This window comes from Cibotium barometz, chromosome 61 (assembly GCF_041138505.1).
Source record: "Cibotium barometz isolate CiBa-2024 chromosome 61, ASM4113850v1, whole genome shotgun sequence".
In the NCBI taxonomy this organism is placed as follows: domain Eukaryota; kingdom Viridiplantae; phylum Streptophyta; class Polypodiopsida; order Cyatheales; family Cibotiaceae; genus Cibotium; species Cibotium barometz.
In genome coordinates this window covers 29,257,139-29,276,352 of record NC_141106.1, presented here as the reverse complement: position 1 = coordinate 29,276,352, position 19,214 = coordinate 29,257,139, and the positions used below count along the sequence as shown (strand labels likewise).

Genomic DNA, 19,214 nt, shown 5'->3' with positions numbered 1-19,214 from the left:
AGAAAAATTTGTTAAGAAAAATCAAAAAGGTGGAATCGTCCCTGCTTTCCGGGCATGGGAAATTTTCCCAGTTTCAGTTTTCGGAGTGACCACCAGCCTAGTCTCGTGCCTGGACATTCGTGGGCGAGGCCCCGAGTGAGAAACCCTGCCCCGTGCAGGAGGGGGCTGCTTCCGCTGTGCTGTCAGCTACCAGGAGTCTCGGTGCCTGGAGGGGGCAGAGGGATCCCACAGGCTTTGGCTTGTTACCGACGAAGAGTTGGGAAGGGTCGACGAGGCTTGGAGTTTTTGAATGATCGAGTTAGCAGGCTTGGAGTTTTCAAGCGATAAAAATTTTATGGGCTCAATTGGAGCTCCTTATAATAGAGCGAACAATTTCTAGATCTCCAAGGAGATTTTTCTTGGTTCTTTTTATATACAAAAAGGACACTCATGGTTCTTTGCTTGAATTTGAGAGTCATGGTCCTTGACCTCCAATCGATGCTACAGCCATGCTTTCCATCCTCTTCCAAGGATGATTTCTTCCAATAGAGTACGGGCTGTCATTACATAAAAACTATCTTCCACGCGGCAAGAGTTTATGCGGAGCTAAAGCTTTAACAACTCTTCAAATTTATTGTAATTTCCTGAGATGGTTTGCACAAGTGTCTTTTTGTAGGCTCCAGGTTGGGTTTTCCTAATAACAAGGATCGTGTCTCATATGACGTTAGGTTTTTTCATGGTCCTATATCCAATAGGGCAAGTTTGGCTATGCTTTTTCTGTTCATTTTAAAGTTCAAGCAAGGTTCATGTCTCGTATGACATTAGGTTTTTCATGCTCCTATATCCAATAGGGCAAGCTTGGCTATGCTTTCTTTATTCATTTTAAAGTTCAAGGAAAAGCCTTGCAGACTTTACTTCTTCTTCTCCATTCTCTAATTCTAGGACTTCTAAGTGTAATATCTTGATGGGTGGGGACAATGCCATTTTCATCCTCCTCCCTAACGAAACTGAGTTCTGGTGGCCCTTATGGTTATGCTATTGGCTTGGAAGCCATAATAGTTGCGTATCTCAGCTTACCTCTGGGAGGCATTTTGGTATAGGATGGTCTTGTTTACCCATATCCTGGTACACTATAAAATGTTTCTCTTGGTGTACCCATATCCTAGTACACTATAAGATGTTTCTCTTGGTGGCTCGAGAGACAAAGCCTATATCTGTCATTGTATACCCATGTATAGGAAGATGGTCTTGTGTACCCATAGCCTAGAACACTATAAGATGTTTCTCTTGGTGGCTTGAGAGGGACAAAGCCTATATCTGCCATTGTATACCCATGTATTGGCACTTTGAGAGTCATTGGTATGCTTGCGGATCTATGTTTGTGACTCTCCACTCCTGTAGTTCCTCATTTTAAATGAGTAGGTATGATAGGCTGGAATGGGGTTGCTATTTTGGTTCTTTCTATAGGCACAGGTTCTTACATAATGGTTCTCTTTCCCATGGAGGTTAGATGTTCCTCCCTCATTGGGGATCTATCTAATGTGGGGGGGGACTTACCTTGTCTTTGGGACTATAGTCATTTCCCTTGCCAAAGACAATGCATTGTTCCCTCTCACTGCATGACTTTTGGTCTCAAATTTGCTTCCTTATGAGAGGTAATCACTTCACTACTGTAGAGCGGTTCTCTCTACCGTGCAATATAGTGCTCATAGAGTACTACCGATCAACAAATGTGTTAAGAAACACAATGTCAATCCGAGTACTCGACTCGATTAGTACATGAAGGCTTATCCCATGAGGGAGAGTTCACATACACAAACCACCACTTGACGATTCAAACATTCAACACCTCAATTAATCTCTCAATCCCTTAAATCCACTACACTAATCAAGACAACAAGAAATGCATAGCAATCTCTTAATCCCATTTAAACATTGATTAAATCTTAGCTTTCCCTAATGCCTGCAAATCCATAAGCGTGCATCTACTAACCCACAAGCTTAAGCAAGCAGAGAATGTAACATTCACAAACCCACAAGCTCATAGAGAGAGTCTATCCATGAATAACTCATTGCCAAAGAAGTGGGCAAGAGCTTGCATCATAGAGACTACACACACACACTACAAGCATGCAGCATACACAAGAGAAAGAAAGAAGCATTCAACTAATCATAGATTAATCTACTTCAATGATGCTAAAACAAATTAAGAGAATGAAGTGGAGCTATACTCATTGGAGCTTCATGCTCATTAGAGTACAATAGAGAGAGAGTTAGAGAGCTGCCACCATAGCTTGAGAGCTCAAGAGCTTCACTCAATAGCTTATGGGAATGGCAAAAACGTCCACTTTCTTTAGCTAACATCTCTTTTGTAGAGATGCCACTAACCCTTACCCTAGGCCTCTTTCACACATGGGCGGACAACCCCATAAGTGAGCCTTGCTTAATACACTTAGAACTCTCATTTAGAACCCACATTGGCCTAAAACGATTTACATTGCACTTCGGCACAAAAATATGGAAAAATTATGTGCGTCTTTATGTTCCCATGGCTACAATCCCGCTCTCTCGCATAGATTGCTTCCGACCTCCTTTCATAATCCGTGTTCCCATGAGTGCTCCCATGGAACATTCCCCCCTTCCTAAATCGTGCACGTCCTCAGGTGCGGTAGAAGCAAAAGCTACAAAAAACAATGGAAGACAAGTAAAGCCTTTTATTGAAAAAAAACCAGCAACGATAATCTCACACGTGAGCATACAAGTGAAAGGCCGATTTTAGTTTTAAAGATTGCTAAAAGAGGTGAGTAAAGACTAGGCAAAGTGAGACTAAGTGGTAGATAGTGCTATGCAAAGGCAAGTGTGCTTGTACACTGCAAGTTATGACCGCAGTCTCAATGTCCTACAAGTGTTTAAGTTATTCCTAAGTGGCAACCCGACTCCGAAATATGAGCAATGATGATTGAACCTTTTTTTTTTCTTTTTTTTTTGTGTGTGTGTGTGTAAAAGATGAATAAAGAGGAAGGTTCCATCCCAATGAGACCCAAGCAATGGCCAAGAGACCTCCGCCAAGAGAATCTAAAGGCCGCTAAGTATCTCAAGGGAGACAGACCCTTTTCTTTCTTTTTGACATAAGGAGTACCCCATGAAGATGAGGGCATCGGTCTCGAGGGCCCATAATGTACCCCAGAGTCCTACCAACATCTATCAAGGCGATAGAGTCCTTGAAGGTCTTTTTCTGAATCTTTTAGACGTCAGTGTTCACCCCATGGAAACTAAGGCATCGGCCCCAAGGTGCTAAGACAACCCAAGGTCCTACCAAGCATTGCACATGGCTGTAGACACGTCATGTCTCGATTCACTTGTGTATATTTTTTAGGGCATGATTTTCTTAAATTTTTTATTAATCCTTAGCACCTAGCCCATACCTAAGAGGTAGCTACCACTAGGGATAACGAATATACTTCGAGAGCATAAGAACTTGGCATACTCCGTTGGTATATATCCTACACCATCTTCAAATAGAAATACCTTCTACTAAGTCCTCTAAGAATCTAGAAATCACTCACCACATTTTAACAACTAATTTAAAACTTAAACCAACCAACTGTGTGTTAACATGCAAACAATATATCCAAAAGTTAAAAGCACATAAAGAACAAAAGATTATGATTTGAATACACCTGTTGTAGTGCTCGTTGATGTTGTGCGTTTGCATTGATGCATTGTTGATGTTGTGCAGATTGTTTCTCTTTGCTCTTTGTAGGCATTGCATGTCTCCCCCCTTCCTAATTTGTGTGCACGGTAGGTGGACTATTGGGGCGTGTTTGTATGCTCTTGTTTAGCTGAGATCTCTGCAAAATGTTTATTAACAAACAAGAAAAGAAAAGAAAAGAATAAAATTTGTTATTGGTGCCAATCACCAAATATAGCTGAGGGGAAAAACCCAGTGGGAGAAAAGTGCCCTGGCTTGTTGATCTTATTGTGGAGTTGATTAGCTTACCCTTGCACTGGTGGTGGATCCGTATCCACTTCTGCTGGAAAGATGGTATCAATCACTTCAGGATGCAAGGACAACCCTGTACGAAAACCGGCCTCTAGAGAAGGTGGTAGAGGAAGGAGTGCTTCCTCGCTAAAATATGGCATTGGTTCTATGGAAAGGTTAAGCAGACAATTTCGATTTTGGAACTGCTCAATATAGGTACTCATAGTGATCCAAAATTGACATGTTGAGGCTGGGGGAAGGAGGGCTTGCAAGATAGGTTGTTGCAAGTCATTTATGCATATATCCCTCCATTGTTGTGCTTGAACCTCCTCAGGTAATCTACGTTGATTTGGTCCTCGGTCTGGTACTCTCACATCAAGAAGGTTATGGCGTTGGGGTGTAATTTCCACAATTTGTTTCATTAAGCCCGTGCCATATCGTCGAAAGTAAGAGCGGCATAGCCAACAAATGTGTGAAGCTTCTCCTAATACGAGTCATGCACACTCTTGACAATGTGGAAATGGGTGATGCTATTGATAGAATAAAGTGACAAAGTGATGCCCACAGTAATTTTCACCTAAGGGAGCATAAAAGTACCTAGAATGAGTTTGAAAAGGAGGAGCACTATAACCCCCACGATGTTCAGGTTGAGTACTATCACGGTCAATGTATGATGGACATGTATCTCGCCAAGTATCCATCAGGAGGTATCTGGGCGTAGAACAATGAAATTTAGAAACTTCAAACTTTATACACTCATATCCATCATTACAATCCCTATTGAAAACATTGTAGATAAGATCATCTCAAAAAGAACACAATTCTCTAAAGGCATAAGGAACCACATTAGTAAATGTGAGACTATTCAAACACTGATCTACCAAAGAGCTTCAATTGTAGTGTTAATGCCTTACCTTTGGTTTTGGGTATGTCCTTCTTAAGAGGTGGGAAGGTTAGCAATTGTCGAGGAATTTGAGCAAGATAAGAGGATTTAGGCCGTGAAGTGCTAGAATCTATGCTCAAAGGAGACTCATGTAAAGTTAAATTTCTTAGGTACACAAGTTGATGGTGGAATTGTGTAACAAGGAGAAATTGGGACAACTAGTGATTCAATACATGTTTTGGGAAGGTCAACACAAGGAGATTTGTAGGTGCTATCATGACCACCTATCCTATCTTAAAGAGGTTGTGTTGATTTCCTTTCCACCCACTGATATGGAAAACCAAGGGTGGCTTTTGGAATCTTATTGATACACTCTTTTATCTCTAGCAAACCATGACATTTGGGAAGCCAAAGTGCTGTTGCACCCTCATAATAGCCTTGTGCTTTAAGAACATGCTTTGGGACGAAGCAATGAGTAACAATCTGAGGTTTAGGCTAGGAAAAGATGTGCTTTTTAGGAGGTTTAGCAACTAGGCTAGATGGTACAAGTTTGTACGCATCTTTGGGTAGCCAAATTGATAATTCCTTCTTGCCTGGCCTTCTTCGAGCAGTGACTAGAGTAGTTGGAACATGCCATCCATGGCCCTCACTTAAGGGCTCATCGATTATCCAAATCATTTGTGTTGGAGCTTCAAGAGCAAATTTTGAAAGTGGGTTGTGTAAGGTAGAAATACCACCCTTTTGACATGATAAAGCTCGTGGAGTAGCAGATCCCAAGATGCAATCAGAATCAATTTGCAATTTGTATTGTCTATTCTTCCAATCTAATGAACAATTGGTAGCACTTAACCATGATCGACCGAGAACAGCCCCTGCCCACTGCCTTGGACTTACTAGCCACATAAAAGGGAACTGACATTTGGTGATCCTGAATGGACATCATAATGACACATTTTCCCTCTATAGGGTTATCTTCACCTAAGAAGCTTCGTAAGTCAATAGGAATGTGCACAAGTGTTGGTTGTCCCAAGGCTATCCATGTGTCAAACAAGAGAACATTATAATCTGCACCAGAGTCAATTAAGGCAAAGACAAAGTAGGTAGTCTTGTGAAGATGAAGACACACTTGAATATTTAAAGGATCGACATACTGTTCATCAGTAGCCAACCGTAAGGCCAATATAGAAGCCTTGCGACGCTCCTTGGCTTTTGCAACTCTAGCTTTAGCCTCTTCTTGAGCCTGACGTTTAAGTAGGTCATGTGCTTCTTTCCGTGTGTGTGCAGCATGCATTTGTTGAAGCATGGCTTCAGTTTTTAATGGTTCATTGTATTTCTTGAGACGACTTCCATTAATGAAGTTAGGCATTTGCTCACCTTCTAGTGTCTCTAAATGCACTGCACCACTTGGAGTAAGCTCATTAATCACAAACGGTCCTAGGCCACGTTTCTTGAGCTTTCTCTTATGCTTCTTAAGTGTGTACAAGAGCACAAGGTCCCCTTTTTTGAATCGGCCAGTTGTTACATTTCTATCATACCATTGCTTTTGTCTCCTCTTCTCGGCATACATCCCCATTATCACCAATAAGCGGGTCTCATCAAGCTTTTCCAATTCATCAATACGTTGTGAAAGCTCATGACTAGTCCAGTCCAATTATTTAGCAACTCGTAGAGTAGGTACAAGAAATTCAATGGGAAGAATTGCATCTAGCCCAAAAACAAGCTCAAATGGGGTTGTGCCCATAGATGTTTTATAGGTTGTTCTATATGCCCAAAGAATTGCGTGCAACTTTTGCTCCCAATCAGTCCTATGTCCCTCAACAATCTTTGTGAGTGCTGTGCAGAGAATCTTGTTAGTACTCTCAGCTTGTCCATTGGTCTAGGGATGATAGGGTGCAGAACGCTTGTGAATTACCATACATTCTTGAAGCAAAAACTCTATGACCTCATTCACAAAGTGCACACCTTGATCACTAACGATTTCAATAGGTAAGCCATAGCGTGTAAACATGTACTCATACAAGAACTTGGCTGTGGTTCTAGCATCATTTTTGATTGTAGCCTTTGCCTCTACTCATTTGGTCAAATAGTCAGTTGCGACTATAATATATTCGGCATGCGTGTGATGAGCTGGAGGTTTAATGGGACCGACAAAATCAATACCCCATTTGGCAAACGCACGTGTGCTTAACATAGGCCGCAATGGCATATTGTCCTTTGTGATGGGAGGTTTGGTCCTTTGACAATCGTCACAACGTTTCACATATTCTTCGGCATCCATTTGTAAGGTTGGCCCACCAAAGCCCAGACCACCTAATCAACTTAGCTGTGGTATTGCCCGAAAAGTGTCCACCCCCAACACCTGCATGTGCATGAGTCAAGATTTTCAAGTAGTCAGCTTCACATACACACATGCATAAGTTGCCATCCTTGCCCCTCTTGTAGAGTTGGCCCTCTATCAGCATATAGTTTGCCGCTTCAACTTCAATAGCATGCTTTCGAGATTTAGGAATTTTTCGATCAGTATGACCATGCTGAAGATAGTCCACAATATACTTACTCCAACTTGGTGTAGTTGAAATTTGGAATAATGTGACATTATGAATTGGTTGTTGAATATGACAAATAGCACAGTTATGAACAAATTTTTCAGCATCCGCATGCATGGTAGGCCACCATTGCCCATCGTGAGTTATACGTCGCACACAAGTAGTAGCTGATGGATGGATTCCACCAATACCCTCATGTGCCCATTCCAAGATCTCCTCATATTGGTCAGGGTTAGATATAAGCCGCAACACTCCATCATTACCCTGACGATATAATCTCCCTGAGATTAACTTGAATGGTCACCATAAGTCCACATTAGGACCCGCTAGCTGCCCACTTGTCAAAATTTCTAAGATGGGTTCAGAAGACCATTTAGGAGCTGTCTCTACAAGGAAAAGTGTTGAATCTAACATATCATGATCCACACCCATAGGAGCTTCTCCAGAGGTGATTCGAGACAAATGATCTGCCCTTAGATAAGTTGCTCCTTTTCGGACTGCCACTTCAAAATCAAACTGAAGAAGAATGACAAACCACCTCACAATCCTTCCAGTTGCACAAGGCTTATTCACCAAATATAGCAATGCTTGATGGTCCACAAAAAATATGAATTTGTTTGCCAAAAGGCAATGGCGAAACTTTTTCACTGCATATATCATGGACAAACCTTCTCTTTCTGTTGTGGTATAATTCTTCTCAGCATTGTTCAACTGTCGACTAGCATATGAGATTGGGAAATCCTTGTTATGTTCTCCCGATTGAGCCAAAATACATCCAATTGCAAAGTTTGAAGCATCAATATGGACATGAAAGATTTGGTTCCAATCTAGTGCCCGTAAGATGGGTGCAGACACTAATGCTTGCTTCAACTTTTCAAAGGATTCCTCACACTCGTCAGTCCAATTAAACTTTACAAGAAGAGCATATAATGGTCTGGCTAGGACAGCGTACATGTAGATGAATCGACGATAATAGCCACAATGTCCCATGAATATTTGTACCCCTTTAGGGTTGATAGGCTGAGGTAAGGAGACAATGACATCAATTTTATCCATATATGTTGAAATCCCATTGTGAGAAACAATATGGCCCAAAATTTTCCCTTGTCTTACCATGAATTTGCACTTGTCAGGACTCAAGCATATATGATAAACTTGACACTTTTGAAACACAAGTCTGAGGTGTTCTATATGATCATCACGCTCTTGTGAGTGAACACATAAGTCATCCATGAAGATCTCAAGAAATTGCGTAAGGTACTCCTTGAATACATGACTCATTAACCGTTGTAAGGTTGCTGGTGCATTTGTTAGACCAAATGGCATAACACGATAGGCAAAGATGCCATCTTCAGTAGCAAAGGTTGTCTTGTGTTGATCCTTTGGATCAATTGACACTTTATTGTAACCAGAGAATCCATCCAAGAAACTATATGCCTTTTTCCCTGCTGCAAATCGTTCCAAAACATGATCCGTGATTGGAAGTGGGTAATGATCATGTACAGTAGCTGCATTTACCTTCTTGAGGTTTTCACATACTCGAAGTTTTCCATTTTTCTTGGGCACCACTACAATAGGGGAGACCCATTTAGTGTGTTCAATCTCATAGATAAATTCTACCTCTAACAGCTTGTCTATTTCTTCTTTTATCTTTCTTGTAAAATTCTCATTGTAAGTATAAGGACGTTGCTTGGAAGGCTTTGCATCCTCTCGCAATGAAATTGTATGCTGACATATACTTGGATCAACTCCTTTGAGGTCTTTATAACTCCAAGCAAAAACATCGCGATACTCCTTTATTGTTTGAATTAATAATGTATCCCCAATCTTGAATCATTTGAAATTGTTGCATGAATGGTCTACCCAATATCACTTCATAGTTTGGATGCTTTCTAAAATCCACTACTGCAAATGTGTGCTCATATTCAATCCCACATGTGGTGACCAATATGTTCTCTAGTAGCCCAATGGGATGTTCTAAGCTTCCATCTGCTAGCTGCAAGCGCATCCTGGTACTCCTAATAGCTAGTTTGCCCCACTTTTCCCATATGGACCTTGTCACAATGCCCACTCCTGCACCACTATCAAGTATTGCAGTTGAAGCTACTTTTCACACTTCTAATGGGAGAGTAGCATTTCCCTGATCATCCTCACAAAATTTTTCTACTTTGTTGATAGGAACTGGCATAACATGCTTTGTCTCAGTGTGTATAGTACAATGATGGTGACCCTTTTGTAGCAATACCTGCTTTGACAAACATGTGGCAATATCATTCCACAACTCTGGACGAAGCTTTATCAAATCAAGCAAAGGTATGGTACAAGCCACTGGTGCTGACAAAATAGCTTGCACGATATCCATATCCATCTCCTTTGTCAAACTTCTATGCGTGGAGGGTATCCTCAAGGTTTGAGAACAGTTCTCATATTCTCCCAAATAAGATGGTAAGGTTTTCATTGTATGCTTACTTCTAGGAGAAACAATTGTTTGAACTTCCTCCTGGATGCTTGGGCATCTAAAGTTGTTTTCTCTGCCCCCCTGGTAAAATCCACCTCAGAGAATGGAGGTATAGAGGACATATTCTCATTAACTTTCTCATGAACTGCTGCCCACATCTCATTTGCCATGTCCTCGTTAGCATCAATAACTTCATCATTACATGGGAAGGCAAGACTAGGTAGCGGCAGAATGCCTTCTTTCAATGGGGTGTCAATTGGTGCAGACTTTTCGCTATGAGCTTGTGAGATCAGCTCACTTTTCATTTCCCAACTTGAATACACTTCTGGTATGTTTTCTAATGTTGGCTTAAGAGAGGTTGGGCCCCGAGGGATAGGTGGAGGTGGACCCTCAAGTATTGATTGAGCTTCCCTAATGAGTTGCTGATGTATAGCTAGGTTGATCTTCTCCTCTCACGAGGGTTTGGGTATTCTTGAAGCTTCTTGGGTAGCTCAGATAGAGCTGTAATGCGACTTCTATGAGCATCAATGATGGCATCTAGAGTCTCGTTCACCTTATCCACAAAAACAAAACCCCCAGAACTATCCTCGGTTGTACTAGCCTCATCTTGTTTAGCACTAGGCCCAGGTTGAGGTTGATGCTCCTCATGCGCTTCTTGGGATGTAAAAGCTTGATCCCTCATGTTTTGTTGAGAGACTTCTTGAGAACTACTGGATGTACTCTTAGTTTGCTTGTTGCGGTTCTTTTTCCTCCTAGTGGTCCTTTTTCTATTAGAACATAGGGTCTTGTCCACTAGATTTGCCTTTGCATCCCTAGTTCGAGGTGTCTCATCAGTCTGCATTTTGGCATTTCGTGTCTGTGATCTAGTCATCATGACTCTAAGTGGCACGACATCCTCATTCTCTGATGAAGGTGGCGATGGAACTGCTTCTACGAAGTTGAGTGAAACCTTTGGTTGAGAGGTGCCTTCCTCATGTGGTTTCAGCAAACAATCCTTTGGAAAGTGTTCTACACAACACCCTAGACAATATCTTTCAATTGGTGGAAACTGTGGTATTGTTATATTGGATCGAGCTGCTTGCCTTGGGCGATGTGGACAATCACGAGTCCAATGGGGTTCTCTGCACTCATAACAGGGGCCCATTAGTTTGGCTTCTACTTTCCTTTGCTGCCATTGACCTAAGGGGCCTGGAGTCCTAGGTTGGTAGCCACCTAACAACATCAAAGAATTTTGTTCCCCTGGTTGAGCCTCCACCCAGTGCTTGGCTTGGATATGCGGGACTTTCAAAGAGATTTTCCTTGGATGAATATGATGCATATTCCTCCTCCACATAGCCTGGGTTTACCAAGTCTCTACACATATTTGAATTGTTGTAGTCAACCACCCTCACAGGAGCAGTCCCAGGAGCAGGAGGTTGAGCTCCAAGTATAGGTCGTGCTTGCTCTTGTGCCATCGGTGGCTTACGTTCAAAATTAGTATACTGTTGATGCATTTGTGGAGCCACTCCACCCCTTTGCTGCTCACGCTCCTGTCTCATTCTTGCAATGCGAGTACATTCCTGTGTGGTGTGGGTAAAGTTTCAAGCACAGGCCTGGCACCACTTCTTTGTGGGTTGGTTTGTGACTAGAGGAGAAAAGGTATTACATTCTTCGGTTTTATGGTTACTGCCACATGCTCCACAAAGATGAGGACCTGTAGGTAGTACACTCCTCATTCGCTTTGCTGCTGCTGTTGTGGCTGCATGGGTGGGCGATAGGTTTGTCCCTTTCTCCTTAGTACTAGGTTAGCTATGTGGTCTGGATTTACTAGTGTGCTAGACCCTGAACTTTGGTCATCACCCCACTGATCCCTAGGTTGCACCTCAGGGCCAAAACCATCTTGGAATTTGAAGTTATCTATGAAATCCATAGCATCATGGCAACACTCATTGAAATTTGTATGCTTTTTTGCATAGAGATGTGTATGCAGTGTTGAATTTTTGAGTCCTTTTAAGAAGAGAGAAATTAATCGACTCTGGGTCGGCTTCTCATCTTCTGGGCAAAACAATTAATGTACTACTTAATCCTATTTACACAGTCTCTAACACTCTCAGTCTCGCCTTGCTTGAAAGAGTAGATGTTTGCTACTGTATCATGCTGAATCCCCATCAAGGAAAAAGCAGCAATGAATCTCTCTTCCAAAACTCGTAAAGAAGATTTGTCTGAAGCCTCTAGTGCCTGAAACCAAGCAAGGGCCTTTCCCTCAAGAGTGAGCCCAAATCCTTCAATTTGAGTATGCTTGTCAGTCACTTGCTCAGCTCGAACTGCTTGCCTAAATGCTGCTACATGGTCATATGGATCTCCCGACCCTTCGTACTTCTTTACCAGTTTCTGAAGAGTTGATGGCCTTACTTGTCTTGAATACTCATCATAGGTCCTACGGCCTCTCACTCTCAGTGGGAACTGTTCCTCTCTTTGGTAAGATAGTCCACATGCATCCCAAATTGGTGTGGGTACCCTATTACCTGCCTCACCAACCCCCTCCAAAGATCTTGTTACCCGTGTTTCAGGAGGTGCATTTATGGGAGGCCGAGTTGGCTCCCCTACCCTCTGATTGTCATAGTGAGAGAAACGTTGTTGTGGTGTGATCTGTGGTCGCACTTTTGGTGTAGGATAATATCTTGGTACTAGAGTTGGGCTACTTGCAGTGGTCCACTTTGATATTGAGGGTCCCTCTCTAGTGAACTCTCTTAGGGGAGGAGCAACAGTTTCTCCAAGAAAGGCTGTCTCTCCTGGTTTAGCTGTATTAGTTGAGAACACTTCCATGAATAATGGTTGTCCTCTCCACGTGAGCTCACGAATTTCCTTCCAATCTAAGGTTCGGTATTCATTGGCCCATTTATCAACGATTCGGTTCTTGTATCCTACAAGCTTCTCGACTACTACCACAAGTGCTAGAGGAAGATCTAGCTCTGGCGATCTACTTGTGGCATAATATCCTTCTAAAGAGTCCTTATAGACCTCTTGAAGTGGGTCATCTTGAAAGACCTTTGTCACTGGAATTTGTCGTACAAACTCCCATGGTTCTCAGCCCCCTGATCCATTTTGCTCTTGCCTTTCCTGTCCCTTTCCAAATTTAGATCTACACAAAGTAAATCATCTATGGATGGCTTTGAGGATTGGGCATTGGATGGTCCAAGCATGTCCGGCTCAATGAGCCAATCATCTCTAGACTCCCTTGCTCTGGAAGGCTTTGATAAGTCTAAGAACTCACTTTTAGAGAGCTCCCCTAATTTGTCCACATTCTCTAGAGGATGATAGGTGACTTCATAGCGAACACCATCTCCACCATGTTACCCTGGTCATTAACTAGAGGTGCTCTATCAAGCTCTGAGAAAAAGTTTGCGATCTTAACAAGATACCGTTGTTGTGGATCTCTAAAAATCTCAGCTCCTTGAGCATTCGTGTAGACATATTGAAGTCTCACATTGAGTGGTAACCCCATGGTGTCGGCTTCAAATGGATTAAAAGATCTTGTGGGTGTCCTATTTGGGGCTAAGGGATGACTATTTGACAGCCCTAGATTGTCCATAGAAAATGAGTTAGTTGTCCTGGAAAGGGTATCCGATTGGGATTCGAAAAAGGTTTCATCTGCCAAATTTCCTACCGATTGGGTCCCACTTTCCTGCGTAGGTACTCTAGAAGGTGTCCTAGGCCCTATGGCAGTGTCTATATAACATCCCGACCGCAAATGCATAAGGTCAAATTTTAAGGTTTCATTGTCCATAGACAATGAGCTAGTTGTCCTGGAAAGGGTATCCGATTGGGATTCGAAAAAGGTTTCATCAATATCTGCCAAATTTCCTACCGATTGGGTCCCACTTTCTTGCGTAAGTACTGTAGAAGGTGCCCTAGGCCCTATGGCAGTGTCTATATGACATCCCGACCGCAAGTGCATAGGTCAAATTTTAAGGTTTTTTTTAATATATTTTTTTCAAAAAAATCCAAAAATTTTCAAGTTGGCTCAAACTTTGCCAGAACCCATTTTGAACCCCCTCGAACACATTAGGCCAAAAAAATGGCATATTTTTCGGATCGAAAATCGCCTAAAATTTACCAGTTTCCCATACTGAGTCACTATGGGAAAATGAGTCCGGGACCAAAATTTCGACGATGGGTGTCGTCTAACTCCTCTCAAAAAGTTAGATAACCTCCCAAATTTTTGCGACAGAAAATGAAAAATTTTCCAGACTTCTTTTTTTTTGGCACCCCCTTATCCGGTGCGGTGGCGGTCTTTATGGTGCAGTGTGTGGGTCTCTCCACGCGGTGTGCTATTCACACACAACCGTCTTCTTTTATTATTATTATTATTTTTGAAGTGCATGTGCAGTAAACTAAATGCGTGTATAGCTGTGAGATTTGCAGCGAATTCAATGCGTGTGCAGTGAACTAAATGCATGTGTAGCAAATTCAAAATGTTCAATCTTCATGTGTGTGCAGATTTCAGTTTCTCTACAAGTGCAGGTTTAACAAAGAACTAAAATGCAGGTTTAACACAGAACTAAAATGCACAAAATTAATGATGTAGAAAACTAAACTAAGCTAAGAACATAAAATAAAACGAACATGCAAAAAACAGAAACTGTAAAAATTTTCCTTAAACAGAATGACAGAAATGCAAAAACATGCCTCTCTTTTTCACACACAAATTGAAATTTGCAGGTTTAGCGCCTACTTCCAATCCTTCCCGTGTGTGTTGAATCCTTGTCTTGACCTCGAGGGAGAAGTATAGCCAGCCAATCGCACTCAAATTGCAAGATAAATAAAGAGAATTTAACAGCAGATTAGTCTTAAATAAGTACCAAAATTAGTCCCAAAGCCTGCTCTCCTATCCAACAATTTTGCAACCGGTTGGAGCTTAATAAGGAGTGGTAGTGTGTGTACAGTGCTCAACTAATGTAGGCACTCGCTCCTCGGTAGCGGCGCCATTGTAGAGCGGTTCTCTCTACCATGCAATATAGTGCTCATAGAGTACTACCGATCAACAAATGTTAAGAAACACAATGTCAATCCGAGGACTCGACCCGATTAGTGTATGAAGGCTTATCCCATGAGGGAGAGTTCACATACACAAACCACCACTTGACGATTCAACCATTCAACACCTCAATCAATCTCTCAATCCCTTAAATCCACTACACTAATCAAGACAACAAGCAATGCATAGCAATCTCTTAATCCCATTCAAACATTGATTAAATCTTAGCTTTTCCTAATGCTTGCAAATCCATAAGCGTGCATCTACTAACCCACAAGCTTAAGCAAGCAGAGAATGTAACATTCACAAACCCACAAGCTCATAGAGAGAGTCTATCCATGAATAACTCATTGCCAAAGAAGTGGGCAAGAGCTTGCATCAATAGAGACTACACACACACACTACAAGCATGCAGCATACACAAGAGAAAGAAAGAAGCATTCAACTAATCATAGATTAATCTACTTCAATGATGCTAAAACAGATTAAGAGAATGAAGTGGAGCTATACTCATTAGAGCTTCATGCTCATTAGAGTACAATAGAGAGAGAGAGAGTTAGAGAGCTGCCATAGCTTGAGAGCTCAACTCAATAGCTTATGGGAATGGCAAAAACGTCCACTTTCTTTAGCTAACATCCCTTTTGTAGAGATGCCACTAACCCTAACCCTAGGCCTCTTTCACACATGGGCGGACAACCCCATAAGTGAGCCTTGCTTAATACACTTAGAACTCTCATTTAGAACCCACATTGGCCTAAAACGATTTACATTGCACTTCGGCACAAAAATATGAAAAAATTATGTGCGTCTTTATGTTCCCATGGCTACAATCCTGCTCTCTCGCATTAATTGCTTCCAACCTCCTTCCATAATCCGTGTTCCCGTGAGTGTTCCCATGGAACAACTACGTCCTAGGTTTCTAGGTTTGAGTTGGATGGGAAAACTCCCCCCTGCCAAACCTTTCCATCCTTCCCACTTCCTTGGCCATTCTAGGGATGTATATATTACCATTATCATCTGCATGTCATCTGATCATTAGCCAGATGGTAACACCTATTGGGTAAGGATAGATTTAGGAATTTTGGGTTCCCATCCTTATTTATTTATGTGAGTGATACTAAAGAGGATGCCTTGGGCCTCCTCATATAGGCCTACGCCACCTTGATTGTATCTAGCCCTCCTTAGGAAGAATATGTCAATTACATTTGGAGGTTGAGTTCCAATGGGCTCAGTGAGTGTGAGCTCATGATGTCTCATGGACCCGATGAGGCTAAGGTAAGCTCTTGAATTGAATAGATGGGAAAAATATTTAGATAGAGGAGCACTATCTCCCCAAATGCCTTGTCTACTATGAGATCCAAGGTAGATATCATTGCTTTTTTACAAAGGTTGCAGGCCTTTACTATAATATCGAGTTATCCTAATCAACAATGTATGTGTCTCTTCCTTCACACAATTTTATGACCTCTAGAGAGACCACTCATTAGGCACATCCAATGTATGTGTCTCTTCCTTCTCAAGTTGAAGCTTATTCAACACAATTTTATGACCTCTAGAGAGACCACTCATTAGGCACATCCAATTTTTATCTCTCTCTTTGAAACATAGAGGGTATCAAAAGGCAAGGAGTAGGATGATATTAACTTAGGGTTGTTTAACACAATTTTATGATCTCTAGGGAGACAACTCATTAGGCACATACAATCATTATCTATCTCTTTGAAACATAGAGGGTATCAAAAGGCAAGGATGATGCAACAACTCACTAGATGGCCTTGTATCTTACTCACTCCCAACCTTTTAGTGTGCTCCAATGGCACCATATTTCTCAACACCCCCCTGGTGTAATATAGAGAGAAGAGATAAAAATATATCATTATTTGTGAGTTTAAAACTCAACCACACATGTGAAATAGGCGCCTCCTTCATGAGGGGAGTTCCCCCACACTGAGGTGTCAAAAATGTATCATTTCTTCTAAATATCTCTTCTTTTTTAACTAATAACCTTGGCCTTAGTCAACTCTTCATCTTATGTGAGTATTTACTCATTTTTGGGGAGATTTTCTTTTATTCTTCAATTTATCTCCTCCCTACATTTGGATTAATCTAATTGGTCCATAGGAACCTTAATTCAAATATTTCAGAAAATCTGGACCCTTATGCTAAGGTCCTTTTTACCTGATTTTAATTTATTCCAATTACACATTAAAAATTTCTTTTTGAATGTGCAACATGCGAATAATCTCCTCCTGATCATTTCTCACAAGCTGCTGCTGCTGCTGCTCAGTCTCCTCTGCACTCCCCTCCTCCGAGACCAACTTCAATTTTGATGGATCTGTCTGTTAAAAAACAAAATGCAATTCAGTGTTCACATTATTAACAGCGTAGAAAGTAGTAATTAGTAATTACAAATATTCGCTTGTAATATGTATAAACGCTATCCCAAAGTTTCAACTTTCTAACCTGCTTGGGTGTCCCCAAAGCATGGTAATCTCGCACAAGCTTCATATTTGCTCGGCAGTAGACTAATCTCTCTAGCTGTGCAGTGCTGAGTCGATTACGGATCTTCGTGTGAATTAGCGAATAAGCGCTCCAATTGCGCTCGCATCCACCAGCAGAGCAATCCTGCATGTCACATGTGCATTGTGACGTGTCAATGGTGACAAATTACAATGGACATTGGACATGGTCATAGACGATAGACATTGGACAATGAACCATGGTCCCAGGTCCATAACACATGTATGGAAAATGTAAAGATAGAAAACTTTACCTGTGAGAGGATACGTAAAGCGATACGAGTGAGCTTTGGAAGACCTTGTCTTCCATAACTCTGCCACCATGTAAGAGAGAACTTCGTTGCCTCCGGTCTCAACGCCACAGCTCTAGTAAAGGATGACCCTAAATTATTTTCATAGCTAGCGAGCTCTGCATCAATGTCCAACTGCTCATCCTCCTCGCAAATCAAGCCAATGTACGCATCCTTGCCCTGTAGTAGACTCCTGTCATTAAAAAGAGTTGGCTTCTTGTAGAAAGGATGAAGCAATGCAGCCATCGCATGAATGCGCCGACTCATAAATGTCCATCTCTTGTCTACAATAGCCAAGATCTCTTCCCGACTGTAAAAGCATTGACGCAACATTAGTTAACAGGCTGAATTTTGATTATAGTATTTACTATTATACATTATAGTATTATACTAAATATTTAATAGAGTGATCATTACAGAAGCAAGTACATACCGATCAAGCGCCAGTGATCTGCAGCCTCTGATGTGTGTCTTCATCTCTGAGAAGAGATGATAGACTAGGCCCATGGTGGAGCCCTCCATGTCTGTGACACGCAGCAACACATAAATTGGCTGCAATGCTACTATCATAGCCTGCACCTCCGACCAAAAGGACTCATCAAGCACCCGCCGCTGTATGTATCTAGTGGACTCCTCCTGTGCGTGATGCATCTCTCTCCACTTCGGGTCCACTACTGTCTGTAGAAGTGGATCCCTCACTGCATAGAGTCGCTGCAACACAAGATACAATATGCAAATCTGGTCTTCAAGGGCCGCACCATGTCAAGTGTACTGTGACTCCTGAAGATAGCCAATGCCTTGTGCTTTTTGCGGAAAAAAGTAGTCATTTTTGTGGCATCGGAAACAATAGGCAACACCCATGTTAACTTCCCAATGTCCTCCATCAACAAGTCAAGACAGTGAGCTGCACATGGAGTCCAAACAATGTTCTTAAACTCTGCCTCAATCATCTCACCCATAGCCTTGCAATTGGAGGCGTTGTCAGTAATAACCTGCACCACATTCTCTGGGCCAACCTCAAGTATAGCCTGCCGGATGTGCTCATAGATAAACTCACCTGTAATCCGCTCTCCAGCCTTTCCTGCATCAACAGCACGCAAGAAGTACGTGCCAAGGCAAGACGACACAAGAATATTAATGATGTGTCACCTACGAATGTCACTCCAGCCATCTGAAATGATGGTGCACCCAAACTGCCCCCAACCTGCCTTCACTGGTACCAATGTCTTATCTATCAATGCTTTTTGCTCCTCAAGCGTAGTGGTCCGCATCTTATTGTATTCCAACCCCGACCAATCCTCTGTGTGTCCAACCTAGGCTATGGCTCTGACCATCCTCTGCCACTGCTCAGTCCTCAAGACATGAAAGGAGATGTTGCACTCAATGAGAGTGCGAGCAATCTCCATCTCAGCCACTTTCTGGCGCTCCTTCACCCAAGAAAGAGAGGCCACTCGAGAAGGCAAGGTAGTCTGCCTTGGTGCATGCATCTCTCCATCATCCTCCACATAGTCCTGCTGCTCATGCATGGTACGAGCCCTCT

At 42.1% G+C, this 19,214-nt stretch overlaps 1 protein-coding gene across 1 annotated transcript in view; it reads right to left on the bottom strand.

The window, feature by feature from the left end:
- The window catches only part of LOC147604737 (uncharacterized), a 79,950-nt gene extending 61,005 nt beyond the window's left edge, over positions 1-18,945 (bottom strand). The window contains exons 1-6 of the mRNA XM_086795003.1: positions 18,879-18,945; positions 18,532-18,755; positions 18,108-18,412; positions 17,606-17,984; positions 17,329-17,490; positions 17,130-17,204 (exon numbers count right to left, since the gene is read on the bottom strand). Coding sequence (XP_086651129.1) covers positions 17,130-17,204; positions 17,329-17,490; positions 17,606-17,984; positions 18,108-18,412; positions 18,532-18,755; positions 18,879-18,945 — 1,212 coding nt within the window. The remainder of the gene's footprint in view (positions 1-17,129; positions 17,205-17,328; positions 17,491-17,605; positions 17,985-18,107; positions 18,413-18,531; positions 18,756-18,878) is intronic.
- Between the last annotated feature and the right edge of the window lie 269 nt (positions 18,946-19,214).